Source organism: Haliotis cracherodii, unplaced genomic scaffold (assembly GCF_022045235.1).
Source record: "Haliotis cracherodii isolate W230 unplaced genomic scaffold, xgHalCrac1.p SCAF_18, whole genome shotgun sequence".
In the NCBI taxonomy this organism is placed as follows: Eukaryota; Metazoa; Mollusca; class Gastropoda; order Lepetellida; family Haliotidae; genus Haliotis; species Haliotis cracherodii.
This window is the reverse complement of record NW_027266273.1, coordinates 7,518,574-7,536,422: the sequence shown is the minus strand read 5'-3', so window position 1 is coordinate 7,536,422 and position 17,849 is coordinate 7,518,574. Positions and strand designations below refer to the sequence as shown.

Sequence of the window (17,849 nt, the reverse complement as noted above, 5' to 3'; positions counted from 1 at the left end):
AAACTGTTAAAAGCGGCGTTAAACCCAACTCACTCACTCACTGTTTAACTGTCCGTCTATATAGTGGATCGCGCTAAGCTTGCATCGCGTACCAACAGTGGAACCAGTTTAGGGGGGCGGAGGTGTTGTCACCCGCAGAACCCAACAACCATTTCACTTTGATAGATTAAATTGAAAACACTTGTGGATTACTACACGCCGTCGAATTGTGTCATACGTGGTACGTGTCTTTCGAGAATATGCTTCTCGGATATGATACCAATACACGTGACCAATGAGCGTCAATGTTTACGTATGGCACAAGGAAGCACGTCATGTCCTATAAATAGTAACTTATTTTGTTGTTGTTTTGGAAAATGCAATATTCATACGCGAAACCTTTAATCATGAAATGCAATACTTCTCTATAACGGCAGTATATTGTTTACCGACCTTAAGGTTCAATCAGTTATTATTGTTGATCGTGTAGAAAGTAGCACTGCAATCCTGCCAAGACAAAGTATTGGACTATATTCTTCACATTGTACAAGGTGCGTAATAAGGACCACGAAAGAAAGATGGCTGCTGGGTTTTCCTGATCTACGATTGGGGTTTTGAAATCATTATATGTGACCATTCGTACACAAGTTGTCACTGAATTTGAAACAAAAAACTGTCTGTAAGAGAAAATGAGCGAGGCTATAGTGATAGTAGTGAAGCTGCTGGGACAATCTGACGATGTGCAGCCCGAGCCGTTTTACATTAGCCAAGGAATTTCATGGCGAGATCTTCGAGCGATGGTGAGACAACAATATTGAAAATTAACTTCGAAATGTGCCTGTAAACCTCCGTGATTTTGTTTGGTTTAACTTTTATTTGATAAGTTATAAGTTAAGCATTGATGTTTTGTTTGAATTAGCTGTAGGTGCTAAAGAATAAGTGCTTAGATTTGAAGTAAAAGGGTTTGTTTACATCTTGTGGTGCAATGGTAGCCGACATTTTGTTGTGTTGTCATTCGTTGTAGATCGACGTGTTCCGAATTTCAGTTGAGATATGTGACGTGTTGTTATGTTCAAGAAATGGTTAAGTAAATTACGAAGTATTTATCAATATTTGGTGGTTGGATTAATGCAAAAACACCATTTCACGAAGACTGGTATGACCTACAAAGGAGGTCAAAGGTTTATCACATATCGCCGTGGTCGAACCGTCAGCTGATTTTGAAAGTTAATCAGATTGACGATCGCGCTTATAACAGCTATTTAAGAATAGTTGATTTATTATTTAAATATTGAAGTTGTTATGAACAGTCATTACATGTTAATACATGGTCATGATGATATATGTGTCTGTGAAAAAAATGTCAGACATGGATACGTCTGTTTGAATTGATGTGTCTGTAGGGTAGTAAATTTTAGATCATGATTATGTAAATTAAGTAACAATTACATTGTTGAATCTACACATAGGTACAGGGTTGACCACCATACAAACACTCTATGGGAATGGAACAGGATATGATTACTCAGACAAGAAGGAAATTCAGTCACAGCTTTTCACTTATCATGCTTATCAAGCATATCATCCTTATTCATTTATTGGCAAAGTTCCAACAAGTTTAAACCGACCTAACATGACTAGTTTTCTATTTGCTGTCCATATTTCTCATCACCCTGTATACATTGACTTTATTAGGATAAAAGTGGGGGATAGTCATAAAAGTAATGCACATGTTTGGGGAGGGTTATGTACAATAATAAAATATAAAGTTCTTTGCATTTTGTCACTTTGATGAGGTTCATGAAAACATATTCAACAAGGACATGGGGAGGGTCATTAAAAAAATATTAGTGGAAGGTCATTATTTTCTTTGTATTAGCGCATTGAAAAACTCTGAAAACAAGCCCAGGCTGGTTTACTTGAAATATTGTGGATGATTATGTCGATGAGCCCACAAAGAAATGTCACTTGTCCTTCCTGAACTTTTACTTCATTCAGACAAGAGGACTTGTGTTAATTTTAAATCCCTGTGAAAGGTAGTGTTAAACACGTCCAAGGTATTCAAGGTTACATGATATGTCTTGTTACCATCATTATTCATGCGAGTGCAGAGTACAGTCCCTGTCTGTTAGTTTCCTTAATATATGTATTGTTATATATCAATAAATATTGTCAGATTGAGGATTTGTGTCAATTAACGTAGGTCATGCTTTCTAAATTCTTCCTCCAAGAGTCATGTGTATAAGAATTTGTTGGTATGTTGTGTTTGGGGAACTGACTACTTTGACATCTGTGATGAATCACACATCAGGTTATATGACCCCAGGTACTTCTAGCCTTCTATCACTATAGTCAGATGTTGAGGTTACAGGCGGTCAGTGCAAGGTTTGTTTGTTGTTTAATCATGTTAATGCTGCACTCAGCAATAATCCAGCTATATGATGGCGGTCTGTAAATTATCAAGTCTGGACCAGACAATCCAGTAATTATCATCATGAGCATCGATCTACGCAATTTGGATCAATGATATGCATCAACCAAGTCAGCGAGGCTGACCAACCGATCCTGTAAGTCGCCTCTTAAGACAAACATAGTCTCCTTTTATGGCAAGTATGGGTTGCTGAAGACCTTTTCTACCCTGGATCTTTCGGGGTCCAATACAAGGTTTAGTGTCCAGTCCAGTACATGTTGACACAGTGGACATGTTACCACACACATACAAAGCATGTGAACTGTCACTCAGTTGATCTTCACGGGTCCTATACGAGGTTTAGTATCCAGTCCAGTACATGTTGACACGGTGGACATGTTACCACACATATACAAAGCATGTGAAATGTCACTCAGAGTTGATTGTGCATGTTAAGATGCTCAATCAGTTTCACTATACTTGATTCTTGGCTGTATCATTCCAAAAGACTTTAAAAGATGGTACTTGTTGTTACCTTGCCTGATGAATCCCAATAACACAATAATAATGATGTAAAAGAATTTTGATGGCAATGATCGGAAGGGTGTGTATCTGATTATATCAGGAATAATACTTTCCAATTCCGTGTTATTTTATTTGCTGCTTTAGTGTATAGCTGATTGTTGTTGCCAGATATTTTTTACGTTTAGACCAGTTTGACTGTGGAAAATTCCTGCAGGGTGTTATTTCGATCACGAAAATGTTTTGTTGACACATAATAGTCAGACTATAGCATCTATGGCTTGAACTGGTCAAAGTATTTCATTTATCATATATGTGTCAACTGAGGTGTCATTCAAAGCTTTAGTAGCAGTAATCTGATTGTGGTGGTTGTAAATAACGGTGAGTTTGTGCGGTCTACCGATCTGTTCGCTCACAATTACATCGAAAATTAATGTAAATAATATGCGATGAAATTTTGAATAAAATTATTAAAATGGAGTACAAACACAAGTACTGATACCCTATTAACTCTTTTTATAACCAGATAGAGCTAGCTTTCTTTTGCTTCGTTTTGTGGCAGTTGATGAGCGAATAAAAATGTTGCTGTACCCAAAATTAGAAAATATCTCCCGGGTCCCTGTCTAACGAGACGATAGAGATATATCTTTCTTTGAGTTAACCATTCACACGACCTCATCCCCTCAATATTTTCAAATCGTATTTACACGATGCAAGAGTAGTGTACAATTAAAACATGGAGAATAGGTGACATTTTGACTATCCAGACGGGCCATCTAGGTTACGTTATCTAAGACAAAATTGTTATGGATGAGCAACTTCTTTATTACAATTGGGCAACGTTTCGGTGTAGATTCTAACAAGATTCTTATCAAGCAAATGATCATCCATAACAATTTTGTCTTAGTTACCATTCCAACTTCTAAAGAAGTTACGTTGTGTTAATCTGTACAGTTAGTTAAGTTAGTAATGGTGTGAAAGGGTTTTATACACAGCCATGATAGCTGTAACCATATGACAGTCAAGGTTAGAATAAGACTTCAGCAAACCAAGCTTGTCATAAGAAGCGACTAGACTATGATCACGAGACTGGGCGGTCAGATTCGCTGACTTCGTCAGGCCTCAAAGTTGCGCCTAAACCATGTAAACTGGTCCCCAAAGCGACCTAAATTTCAATTTGATTACTGTCTAAAATTCAGTGGTAGCCAAATGACTACCTTTAAAAATATCTTTCGGCGACTAAATTTTACTGCTACTCATATGTAGACACAAAAATAAACATGTCTGCTACTAATTGTACTCGCAAATAATTCCTCTTAATGTAATTAGTATTTTATTTTAGTTGATAATTTATTGGATAAGCAAAATAACAAAACTCAAGTACAGTTTCCACTAATATACAATTCCAAGACAAGTGCTATGACTTGTACTTATTGTTATTTGTAGTTATTTGATAAAAGATCATTTCTAATGTTTTTGGCTCCCCACCCTATTGGCTTGACGTCTTTATTTTACCACAGGCTACCGGGAAATAAATACTTGTAGCCATATGGGTACTTGGTAAACATTTAATCTTTGAGGCCTATCATATCCCACTTGGTTAGATAAACATTCATGATGTCAATCACTGGATTGTCTGGTCCAGACGTGGTTATTGATATAGTGAACTAACTGGAGTATTTCTGAGTGCGGTGTTAAACAACAAACAAACATGACAGTGGTGTTACAAGTTACACATAACTCTAAGTATTTTATCCTTTGTTTTAAGTGCCATTTCAGAGCAACTAACAGTTTTAGTCCACTAGTCCTTACAATGATTACATATATCAAAACCCTAAAAAAATGGCAAATTTCTACTAGTCCTTATGATACCTTAATCAGTTAATTATTGGCCAGTTTGGCAAGGACTACGGGACTAGTGCCAATTTGTAACTGTGCCATTTTATGTTTATACGTTAATGAATATGATGCAGCATTTACTTTCATGTTACTGGGTTTTGGTATTATGATTTATCAACTGAAATATACAGATACCGACTAAGGGACCAGTCATTTATTACAGGGTTGGGTGGGTCAGAAGTTTTGATGCAGTGATCAGCTGGTAATGTACTGAAAATAATGGCACCACCCTAATGCTTGTCATAGTTTTGAATGACCCTCTCCATGTCCTTGTACATTTTTTTCATAACCCTCCCTGAAAAAAACAAATGCAAAGCACATTATGTTTTACTATAAAGTGACCATTTTTCATGACCCTCCCCAAATATGTATATTTTTTCAGGACCCCTACCCCGAGAGTCTGTCATATTTTTTTGGTGAGCCTTCCCTGATTCCCTCTCCCCCGGGGAAGATAACTTTCACCTTGAAAACTTGGCTTATTACCAATAATATGCATGGTTTACAATCCACAATGTGAGCATGGTGAGAGGGCTGGGACTTTATTGAGTGTTGTACATAATACGAGCATCCTGATCACGTCCCATCCTTTCACCTTCATGTTCACCATGAACTTGATGAACAGACAAATCAAATTGATCCAAGTTCTAACCAAGGCATGAAGAAAGTAACAGCATTATTTGTGGGAAATATATAGCCAACTTATTTCAGAAGAACAATAAATGTGAGTGAGTTGTGTTTAACGCCGCCTTTAGCAGTATTTTAGTTATATCACAGCATGTCAACTTAATGTGGGAGGAAAGCCAGAAGAGATGCAGGTCTGAGATGTTTACCACGAGCACGGGTATGGTGCTGACAAACCTAGAAACATAATCGGGGCGAACCGGGATTCAAAGCAACAATCATAGGTTTCTGACGTGCCCAGGGGACGCAACTCTGCACAGCGAATCGTGGCGCCATTGACGACTGGGCCACCAGTGCCCCCCCCCCGCCCCCCCCAATATATATGATATATATGAATGAGGTGGTACAGCCAAGAATGAAGTACAGTAAACTACGGTTATAACGAACTCAAAGGGACTACTAATTTTAGTTTGTTATAACCGTAATTCGTTATAAGCATATATACAGCATAACTACAGCATATAGTTGGGACTAAAAAGTTAGTTCGTTATATCCGTTAGTTCGTTATAAGCGTGTTCGTTATAACCGTAGTTTACTGTAGCTGGTTGACATTTTATTTGTGGTCTTTGAATGTTTGTTTAAATGTATTGAAGCATCTTTGAATGATCCTACTGTTAGACTTTCTATCTCACCATGCTCATCTTATCCATGTCAACAAAAGTGTGTGTGAGCACTTTGCAAGTTCGTTTAATGAGTAGAAACCAAGATTTTTGTGGGTGACGTGGTATTATCAGTAAATTAGAAGTTAATTCTTTCCACGACATGTATCACAATATCATTTTTTCATGCTTGATATATCAGGTGATGTCAAATAATGATTTTTAACGTTATTTTCTTGCCAAGGCCTTCGCAGCATCCAGGACCGCAAGATGGCTGCATATTTATTGACTGAGTAAACATCATGTTGTACATGTTGTACCAGCATCTTGTTTTACTTTCTTACAAAACTTTGCATGTCTACCAGGCACATACTGAACTTTTAACATTTTTTTACGTTTCCTTGGCAACACGTTGGACTTCATCTTCCCGAGGCAAGAGAGTTAACTGACTTTAGAAGTCCAGTTTCCACCCTTGTCGAACTAGACTGGAATTCTAACTCCATAATACCAGCTTAGTTTGGCAAGGGTGGAAACTGGACTTTTGTAGTCAGTTAACTCTCTTGCCCCAGGAAGATGGTTTGACTTAGAAAACAGTAAGGGTAGGGTTCGATTCCGGATGAAATTTTCTGCATCTATCAGACACATGCTGAATTGTTGCCTTTTGCTATTTATGAATTTTAGGAATTTATATTACTGGGCTTCTTTTTTTATAGAAATTTGTATTGTTTATGTTTCCATGACAATAAGTTGGATTTAAGTTTTAATATAGGGCGGGTTCACTTATGGAGTTTAACAAATAAACTATTAAATATTTCCTTGCCAAACATTGCATGTCTATATATAAAGCACGTACCGAACTGGTGCCATTTGATATTAAGGAGTTTTTAGAAATGTTTATTTTAGAATTTCCATTGCAGCTATTTTTAACATGGGCTAAGAGAAATGTTGGGTCAGTTAACTGGTTTGGGACCATAACGTGTTAAAATGGGCGGGGGATATAGATGACTTTGTCGACTATACGCTTGTTTAAGATTTGCAAATGCAACAGTTGTAAAAGGTTTCAGGTTTCTACTCTTATGTTGAGGTTGTGGGCTCTCATTTTGTTTAAACAGGGATGTTGAATATTCATAAAAATCATGATGAATGTCTATGATGATGATGATGATGATGATGATGCATCTGTTGATCTAGACGTTTGTAACAATAGATAACAAACGAGCAGGAGGATGTCCTGTCACGAACCATGCATGCACTATTCTGGTAAATCTATTTTGGTTTTAGTGATTGTGTCAGGTATCATCATGATCATAGGCAAAACAAGGAAGAAGTAACTGAAACCGAAATAGGATTATTTAATATGACTAGTTCTCGGGCAGTACTCTTTGACGATGCAATGGCAAAGACACATTCCATTGTGCCTCCTTTCAAACACAACAAATGGAAAATTTTGACACTTGACATGTTTGGTGGCATAATTTTTAAGTTTAGCTAGCACAGCTGTGTACAGAAAGTGTTACTTCCCTAAGCTTATAGGATTAAGATTCACCCTGTGTGTCACCAAAGTGGTCAATGTCTGTCTGAAGTCTAATTTACATTAAGATTTCTTCCTACTTTGTGGGACCCACCATTTGGTATTCAAGGGGGTAGTTGGGGGTGAGGGAGGAAGGGCGGGGAGTTTGTTTGGATACTAGATATTCATTCAGCTGCATATTGCAAAACCACATATATTTTTTTACTTAAAACTATGAGACTAAGTATTTTTTTTTATATAAAAATCAAGCAACAATGTATTATTTGTGGCTGGCATTTTTTCAACAGTCTAAACAACATGAACAATGTAATGCTAATACCATGGTATAATTAATTATGATCAAAGCAGTTTTAGGCAGAGCTACAGTTACACCAAAAAATATCACCTGTCCCCAAGTTGAGTTGCTTGTGCACATATACTCACGAAAAGTACTGTGAGTCATCCCTCAATGTGGGGGGATGGGTGGCCCAATCGTCTAAGGCACTGCAAATCGCAGTGCAGAGTTGCGTCCCTTGTGCACGCCAGAAGCCTATGTTGGTGAGTTGAATTCGAAAAATGGTAAATATCTGAGACCTGCATCACTTTAGGCTTTCCTCCCACATTAAGCTGACGCACTATTATATTACTGGATTACTGTTCGATGCAGCGTTAATCCCAAATCACTCTTCACCCAATGTTTCCTATGTTACTTTCAGTTTGCACTCAGCATTCTTCCAGATACCGTAAATCGTGAAATTAATGCGTCTCCAAAAGAATGCGACCACTGGCCCCTAGTCAATAATTTGACTAAATATGAATGTGACACCCCCCTCCTCTGAAGCATCAGTGGATTTATATCTAAAGAAAATGTGCTCTGTCAGGTTTACAGGAGAATCCTCACCCTCATCCAACCTTACATTAATCCAATCACACACCGAATAGCACCGCTCATTAGCACTGGTTAGAATACTTCCGCTAAAACAATACATGCGCGCTGGCTTGTGTCGGCCTTTGACGCAGTCGCAAAGACACTGTGTTGTGTGGGTGGCGTCTGTCTGGACTTGCAGGTGTGATCACTGATGACCTATATGTGTAGAACTCTTGTCTTGACCACAGCAGTGACAATTCACAGGATGTAATTAGTGTTTGAATGGCACTTGTTACAAGTGCTGCTCAATAAACAGTGATGTGGAATACCTAGTTGTTTGTTTTCAGCTTATGTCTGAGTTGGTATTTCTGCTATCCAAAATGTCTTATTGTTGATATAAATGCGTTGTTTAATAATGTGAGCAAAGACCATTCGCATTTTTTGCATTTAATTTACACTCGCGTTAGTTTCAAGATTTACAGTATATGACGGCGGTCTGTAAATAATCAAGTCTGGACCAGACAATCCAGTAATTGATGCATCTATCCTTGCAATTGGAATACAATGACATCTGTCAACCTAGTCAGCGAGCCTGACCACCCGATCCTGTCTTACAACAAGCATAATCGCCATTTACGGCAAGCAAGGGTTGCTGAAGATGGAATTTGATGGAATGCAGTGTCACACCTCCATGAACTAAACTCTCATAGATAATATATAAGAAATACAATTGGTCTTGCTTTTTGTTGTAGAGACGTGTATATCGCTGTTGCGAGTTATGTGTGATGACACATTTGGGGCAGCACATAAACAGCTACAAATTGAATGTGACCTGAATTTAAACAGAATTATTAAAAACAAATGTCTACTCATTGGTGTGAAATGCCCAATAGACTGCACCCAAGGGCTTTCACATATATTGAATTCTGAAAGAAAACTATGAAATACCCATTGTGAATGGTAACTTGTGAGTAAAGTCATCTGGTGCCTTGTAACGTCAACTCATTTACTCACATGTAATGGTTCTATTTCCAGTTACTGGCTCTGTATGACGACCAGCCCGATGAGCTAGATGTCCGCTACCAGGATGAAGATGGGGATCTGGTTAGTGATTTTAGTACTTAACAGTTCACGGCACTCCATGTTTTTTGTTCTTAACAGTTCGTGAGACTGCATGAGCTAACCCATACGAACATGCTAGGTTGAATATGATAATGGCAGCCATTTTGAAAATGTCATTTTTCCTCTACTTTTCTTTGAGTACTATTATTTGAAATTGGATAGTGATTTTGTTGGAGATAAATGGTTGTTGAGCACTTTCATGATTTCTACATCATTACCTTATTTGTAATAAAATATTTGAGATAAATTTGAGATTGCCGCCACAGTCAGAGGGTCTTCTACAGAGGTAGAGCTCCCGATAACTTTTTGAGCAATTGAGTTTTTGCTCCAGGGTTTCGATTTTAATCATGTTAATTGGGTTATTACATTTTTCATTGGGTAACCAATAGTTTTACACTTATCTATTCATCACTCTATTTGTTTTTTCCCAAAATTAGTAAACATGTTAAGATTTTAAAAAAAATTAAGTAATGTTTTAGATGTATATAACTTTTCTAAATATATAGGCTTTACTCGGAAAGTAAAATAGCTCATAATTTTGTTTCGGAAATTAGCTCCTTTGTACGCATGCTGAAAAAGCTTCAATAGGTATTTACATGTGCTGTTTTTGTATATTTGAGTTCTTCATTTAATGCATGAGTTTCTGTATGCAAATTAATTGAAAGTATTTGCGTTTCGAATATTTTGGGGGAGTATTTTACGCAAATACACTGCTAGTACTAGTAGCTATGAGAGAGGGGAAGGTCGTATGTTTTATCCCAAGCCACGCCACACTGGAAGACGAAGGAGATAGACCAAGGACTGGTCAGCTCAGAGTTAGTATAATATGTCTAAGTGGGGTATCCATGTTAAGTCAGTGGGCTTTCACTGTAAGACTGGCAGAAGGCAAGATAAGTACCCGCAGCCGCACACAAACGTGCATGCACATAGCCGTACAAGTTAAATAATCTTGAATGTCTCTTAAGCTTTATTTCTCATCACCTCAGGTTCCTGATAAAATAATGTATGAACTGCTATGATCATTTTAACATTTGACTTTACATAACACTTGAAGTTTTGTGTTTGCTGCAGATTCAACACTTTCAGTATCGTTTATGTTTTGTAGTTTTGTCATGTTTGTGAAGCTCGATGTTTTGTATGTTAATATTATTATTTTATATCAAGGCAGCAATACTGATTTTTCAAGTATTTTGTCAGTCTGAGTTGATGCCTCCAATGTTAAGTTTTGTCCATCCTTTGATTTCAGTGCATTGTGAGCAGCAATGACGAGTTACAGGAAGCTTTCAGAGTAAGTGATGAAATCTGCTGAAGCGTTGTTAAACATTGTTTAACATTGTTAAAAATAACTTTCTGAAGCATTGGTAAGAATTGTTGTGTGTGAGCTTTCCCAGTATTGTACTATTATTTAACAGTCTGTGCCAAAACCTTTTGAGTCCACTAGCCTGAACTGAGCTCTTTGCATCATTTTCAGTGAATTTTAGTGTTATCATATGGCATTTATTACCTAATCTTACAGACTGAACAGAATGTTACTAGACGCTGGCATCAGACTAATTTAATACTACAGTGTTCAGTTGATGAACAGGCCTTTGTTTAATTCAAGTTGGTTTACCAAATATTTGACCCAAATTTCAATAGTTGGTTGGTTGGTTTGTTGTTTAACGCCACACTCAGCAATATTCCAGCTATATGACGTTGGTCTGTTAGTAATTGAGCCTGGACCAGACAATCCAGGGATTAATATCATGAGCATCAATTCACGCAACTTGAATCTATGACAACCAAGTCAGCGACCCTGACCACCTCGCCACTTACGACAAGCATAGTTGCTTCAAATTTCAATAGACATGATATACATGATATAGGTGGTTGAAAAAATATATGATACAATTTCATGTCCAAATTATCATGTGAACTTACAGTTTAGTGTTAGCCGCTGCAGTTGTATACGCACACAATTATTTGGAATAGAAGTCCTAAACATCAACATGTACCTATCAGCTTTTCATTATCAACAATTTGTCAAATGTGTGTGATTTTTTTTAATTTCAGTGAGTTTACATCATTTGGTTTTGTAAACTAATAACAAAATGAAAGGCCCAAGTGAGAATGCTGGCAGGCTAGAGCCCTTCAGATGCCTGCTATATTTAGAAAAGTTTGAAAACAGTGATCTGGGGGAAAATAATTTTCTCAGTTTTAAAATAAGGGTAAAAGTAGATTATTAGTAAATTTTCTCACTAATTTTCGTACCCTGCAATGTCCCTTTGTTCGACCAACATCTCACCTCGGCCAGTTACAGGGGTCTTGGGGAGAAATCAAGTAAGATAAAGAAATTAACATTGATCATGTTGATAATCTGTACATATCATGCACAATGTGAACACTGCAAGATGGGCATAATAAGTTGGTGTCTATCTGTTGCCAGTACTCATCAACTACAGCCAACGTACTGCAGCTGAACGTGAAGGCCATGGACCAGGACAATGATTATGATCCAGCAGAGGTCCATATGATCCATGTGAACCCCCACTCACTGTTCACGGATGCAGAGAAGGAAGAACACAACCTGTTATCCCCCGGCACGGGGGGGGTTCTTCAGCAGGCCTGCGTCAGACCGCAGCCGAGGGTTGAAACACTGAGGGATGCTGACAAGATCGAGATTCAGATAACACAGCACACCGACTGGTGAGGCTCTATGTTTGTTTGTTGTTTAACACAGCACCCAGCATTATTCCAGCTATATGACGGCGGTCTGTAGATAAATCGAGTCTAGACCAGACAATCCAGTGATTGACATCATGAGCAATTAGGATACAATGACATACATCAACCAAATCATCTAGACTGACCACCCGATCCCGTTAGTCACCTCTTACGACAATCGTGGTTGCTTTTTATGGCATGCATGGGTTGCTGAAGACCTATTCTGCCCCGGAACTTCACGGGTCTCAGGTTATATGTACATTTGACTTGTGTGTGTTATTTGAGCTATGAATGGCAGAGAATTGGTTCAGACATAGAGATATAGAATTGACAGAAACAAAAATATTTATCTTAAGCAATGTTCTGTTGTAAAGTACAAGTTCAGATTCCGATATTCTGCAGTCGGCAGCAAATGTCATTGAAATATTTCCAAATTGAAATTTAAAATTTCCCAAGTCATGTTAATATACTCACCACCAAAAGAACCATGTAGCATAGAAACATATAGAGAAGTATCTACGAGAAGAAGAGATGTTTCCTATGTGTACCAATTAATGACAAAACTAACAGTCAAGTGTTACCACAAGTATTGTTATCACGATATTCTGTATGTGATTTCCAAACTTTACGCACTAATCATGCACAAGGCCAATGGTGCATCTCTAGTATGGATCTATGACGTCACATGTGATGCGTTCATGGGCATTGTTTCACACAACATACCAGTATGTTCGTTTATGCAGCAAGCCAATCTAACATCTCTTGAATATTGGTAAATCTTCATATATTATCCAACAGTTACATTATGTTTACATGGTTTATATGCAATTCATAAGCACATGAATATTTTTCTTCTGAAAACTGATTCAGCCGGAGTTGCTTCTCTTGTAGTTGCTAAGGTCCACTAAAGTCCAGTCAGAGCTCCCGATAAGCTGCGGCTGCGTATCTGCGTAAAATACGCATCCGAAATGCAGAAATACGCAGTAAAATAAATCCAAGCGTATCAAATACGCAACGAACATTAGTACATTACAGATACGCTACAAAAATAAAACTTGTGCGTATCATCAAAATATTGTGAAGTAACCCTGCGTTTCGATTAGCAAATCAGCAACTTATTTTGAAATTATAAACGGGCATTCTGTCAACCTTGCCAAACTCCACGATGACAGTTACGTCATGATCATTTGCCATCACACTTTCTTGTGGAAGTATCGTGGTATTTTTGAGTCCTATAAACAATGATAAAGCTCTTGAACCCACACGAAACCAGTTTGCAGGGACTTGATGAATAGTGTTTTTAAATATATAACTTAAACTACCCACATGTGTAAAAACTAGTGGGTAACAGAAATTTGAATACCCAGATAGAATTGCTGATACCCAATGATTTTAAAATGCATGGGTAAAATACCCACAACACCAAAACCTTATCTGGAGCTCTGTCCAGTGTATGTTAACGGTTTGGTTGTCCACAAGGAGTCATGCATGTGTTGTGTCTTTTTCTGCAGTCAACCTGAAGTAGCCTCTGAGCTGGCCGAGACTGGCGAGGTGACACCTAAACATGTGTTTGATGAAGAGACTGGACTCATCCACAACCAGGTGAGTACGAGAGACAGGTGTCGTGGTTTGACAGTGTTTTGTCTTTTAATAATGACAAGTTTAGAATATTGTTGATAAGTATGGAATATGACCTGCATCTGTGTGCATTGTTCCCTAGCAGTGATCAGTGTTCACTCTACTGTCAGTGTTGAAGTGACACACTATCAGCCAGGTGATGGGGTTTAATCACTGTGTCCTCAATGTAGGAGAGAGAGAGAGAGAGAGAGAGACAGACAGACAGACAGACAGACACGTCAATGTTCTTCGCTAGACAAGTCCAATAATCTTCAATGCGTTGGTGATCCCCATTTCACTTCTCCTCACAAATAATAGTAAGGTATTTATAAAATGCTGAAATGCATATCACTACGGGACATGCTCAAGGTGCTAAAATTCCAGTAGACACTGATCAGCACTGCTCACATGTTGTCCTCAGATCCTGCCAGAGCCCATCAAGCCTGCTTACCATGAACCTGTGGTACGGAAGAAGGCTTGTTACTATGAGATCCAGGGCAGTGACCTGGCCTCAAACGAGATGGACAAGCTGGTCAAGCATGTTGCAGACAAACTTGGGGGAAGTCAGGACCAGGAGTCTGGAGAACTCTCCTCTGCCAAGTCTGAGGAAGGAGAGGCCATGCCATACCAGGCATTTGTACATTTCATGGAGAAGGTGAGTGTTGATCTTGTTTAGTAATCACTGGTGTTGGAGATCACCTTTGTCCTTTATCAATGATTTATTTGAGCAAATAACTGGATGATTGATTAATCCTTTTTATCCTTTCTGTTTATTTTATCACCCAGAATGATAAATATACTGTGACATTGTTAAGAGCTTTTTCGTATTATTTGTACAAATTATCAAGAAAGCGAGTTTGATTGTGGAACAGGTTTCCCTTCCTCAAAGCGATCCTAGCACTGTTGTATGTCTATGTTAAAGTATAGAAGTCGTGATCGTCTTGGTGCTACAATCGCTTTGTGAATGGGGCCCTGATCTTGATGGTTTACAATCTCAACATTGATTGTGATTATTATTCTAAAGTAATTATCTAATATAGTTATACCAAGGTTCCGTCCGTCCGTCTGTCCGTCTGTCCGTCTGTAATATAATCTGTGTCATATGGAGGGGTGTTGTCAAAAGAAAAAAATTGTTTGTATTAATTTTCCATTTTTTTATGAATTTTTCAAACCCTAACCCTATCCATTATTTAATTTGAAACTACTGACACACGAGGCGGGTCGGGGATATTAGTGAACCAGGCTCACTTTTGCCCTTGTTTATACGGAAGTCACTACTTTCTGCTATGTAACTTGCAAACACAAACCAGGTGAGGCTTAGTGTCGTGTGATTGGCTCCAAACAAAGCTATTGAGATGAATGTGTCCAAGGTGTTTGTCATATAAGAATGAAGATATAATTCACTGGAACTAGTTCAAACTGAAACCAGTTCACAAATGTCACTGAATATGGGAACATTTGACAGAATGGATGAGGAGTTGCTTGAGTATACATGGTAAATGTTTTAACCATTGATTACAAGGAGTGATTGATTTCTAAGCCTCACAAAGAAGGAATTGGGTAATAATAAAATGTTTTGATGTGGAGATAACGTCATAGATGTATGTCCACAAAAGTCATTTGTGCTAATACTTTTGCTAAGACAAGTCAGAAAAATGAGCAGGGTTGTGTGAACTTTATTTGTTTGGGCGAACATAAAGTATTGGAGTGTTGAATCAAATGTGCCGGTTGGTCAGTCTGGTCTCCCTGTATGACTAGTTTCACTATCAAGTCGTGCTCCGTATGTATGATGTGATTGTTGATCAGTTGAAATTTGAAATAAGCTGGAAGCTGCTAGTGTCCTTGAATCGACTGTACTGATGAGCGTTTCCCTTTCAGCTGAAGCAGGAGCTTCGGAATGAGATTGTGCATGACGTCACCAAGAAGACAGTCAAGCAGGTTCTCCGTGGCTTGGACTCAGCCTGGCCATATGGTGCCCGAGACCGCAAGGAGAGTCGCAGCTCACATCGTATGTACATTTTCCTTCAAATAATTGTTCAGTTGCAAGTTATTTGTTTTGGGAGATGAAAGGGGTAGTGTTTCTGACAATTTTGGGACTCCTGGGGATTTCTGGGTAGCACTGGTCCCAGTGGTGGCACATCCTGTGTTAAAGACACAAATCAGGCAAAGTTAAACATATTGGTCATGGAGAGTAGGTGAATTGGTGACTGGGTGCAGGCTTCTCTCCCTAGCGTCAGCCCGGAGGGCAAAGGTCCGGGGTGCGGGCCCTGGCCGTGTGATACCAAAAGACATGAAATGATGGTACTTGTTGTTACCCTGTCTGGTACTTGGCATTAAGGGGCTAAAACAAGGACTGGTTGGCTCAGAGTCAGTATACTGTGTCTGAGTGGGGTATTCATGTTAAACTGCGGCATGGTATCTCAGTGGGCTAGCACTATAAATCGGCATCAGTCAGGACTAGTACAAGCAGCCACACACACACACACACTACACTAACACTAACACTAACACTAACACTAACACTAAACCCAATTTCACCTCACCTTCGCCAGGGCTGAAACACAGGTATCTCTTGAGGCAAGTGACTTTGTTTGAAGTATGCCTCTGTCCAACCCAGCAGTGAAAGGGTACCCAGTAGAATGAAATGGGAAGGTGACTGTTAACCTTCTCGCACCTCATAGGCTGCTGTATACTCCCCCGGTAGCTGAGAATGACATTCGAGAGCTCACTCATTTCCCGTGTCCCCCACCGTGATATTACTTGAATATTGCTAAAAGCGGTATAAAACCATACTCACTCACTCTCATGAGAGCACACTGAATCCTTTTTGAGGGTAATATTGGTGTCTGGTCTAGATTTGGTTATTCACAGGCTGTCATGATCATAGTGACCTATCTTGACTATTGCTGGTGTGGTGTTGCTCGTCTACTTTGGTGTGTTGTTTAGACTTTGCCTTTTGTTTACTTTGTGGTGTTTCTAATGACACTAATATTTACTTTACAGCTTTGTATTTACACGAGAAGATTCTGTGTGACAAGTGTCAGAAAACCATCATTGGACCAAGATATAAGTGCGGGTAAGTCAAGCTATGGCCCTAGAGTAGACAAAGCAGGAACACTTTCACATTCACAAGGATATGTATGTACTTTACATGTGCTGCACTGGAGTGATTCTAGAAAGATTTGTAGATTGGAATATATTTTTCCATAAAACCATTAGGACCTAAAGTTTAAATCAAGCAGGTGTTTCTGAAACTTTCCAAACTGTATTGCCAGTGTTTCTTCATATTTCCTTCACCTATGAACATGATGGAGATCCGGGTTAGAATTGGGTCTTTACCATCCAATGCGTGTCGTTAGAGACGACTAACGGGATCGGATGGTCAGGCTGGCTGACTTGGTTGATGCATGTTGTCATATCCCAGTTGCTTGGATCGAAGCTCATGATGTCAATCACTGGATTGTCTTGTCCAGATTTGATTATTTGCAGACTGCCGTCGTGTAGCTTGAATATTGCTGCGTTCAACGTTACACAACAAACAAACATGGTATATCCATGGTAATGAAACAAATATTTCATTGACAGCAACTGCCCTAACTTCGACCTGTGTGAGGATTGTGAGGGCAAGCCGGGCATCCACGACCATGACCATGTGTTCCTCAAGCTGCGACGCCCGTGTCTGGATGCTGGACTGAAGGAGGGCCGCAAGGTGCCGCTGCTGAAACACCTGCTGTACGCAGACAACACAGAGAGACACACCGAGGAGCATGACCGACTCCGAGCCTGGAAGTAGGTGCCCATCATGTCATGATAGGAAACAAGGAAGCAATCGTTTTGTTGTATAAGGAAATAGATCTCTTGCATTTATTGACAACAAAACCCTTTTCTCATGTTATTGACTTTCAACTCACTTTCTGTGTCTTATATAGTTATCGTAAT

The 17,849-nt window shown here is 38.8% G+C and overlaps 1 protein-coding gene across 1 annotated transcript in view; it reads left to right on the top strand.

Moving 5' to 3' along the window:
- The first annotated feature begins 455 nt into the window (after window positions 1–455).
- The window catches only part of LOC139465733 (next to BRCA1 gene 1 protein-like), a 31,150-nt gene continuing 13,756 nt past the window's right edge, over window positions 456–17,849 (top strand). Inside the window, exons 1-9 of the mRNA XM_071247563.1 lie at window positions 456–779; window positions 9,504–9,572; window positions 10,837–10,878; window positions 12,016–12,275; window positions 13,805–13,895; window positions 14,332–14,565; window positions 15,789–15,918; window positions 16,914–16,986; window positions 17,496–17,699. Coding sequence (XP_071103664.1) covers window positions 669–779; window positions 9,504–9,572; window positions 10,837–10,878; window positions 12,016–12,275; window positions 13,805–13,895; window positions 14,332–14,565; window positions 15,789–15,918; window positions 16,914–16,986; window positions 17,496–17,699 — 1,214 coding nt within the window. The 5' untranslated portion in view covers window positions 456–668. The remainder of the gene's footprint in view (window positions 780–9,503; window positions 9,573–10,836; window positions 10,879–12,015; window positions 12,276–13,804; window positions 13,896–14,331; window positions 14,566–15,788; window positions 15,919–16,913; window positions 16,987–17,495; window positions 17,700–17,849) is intronic.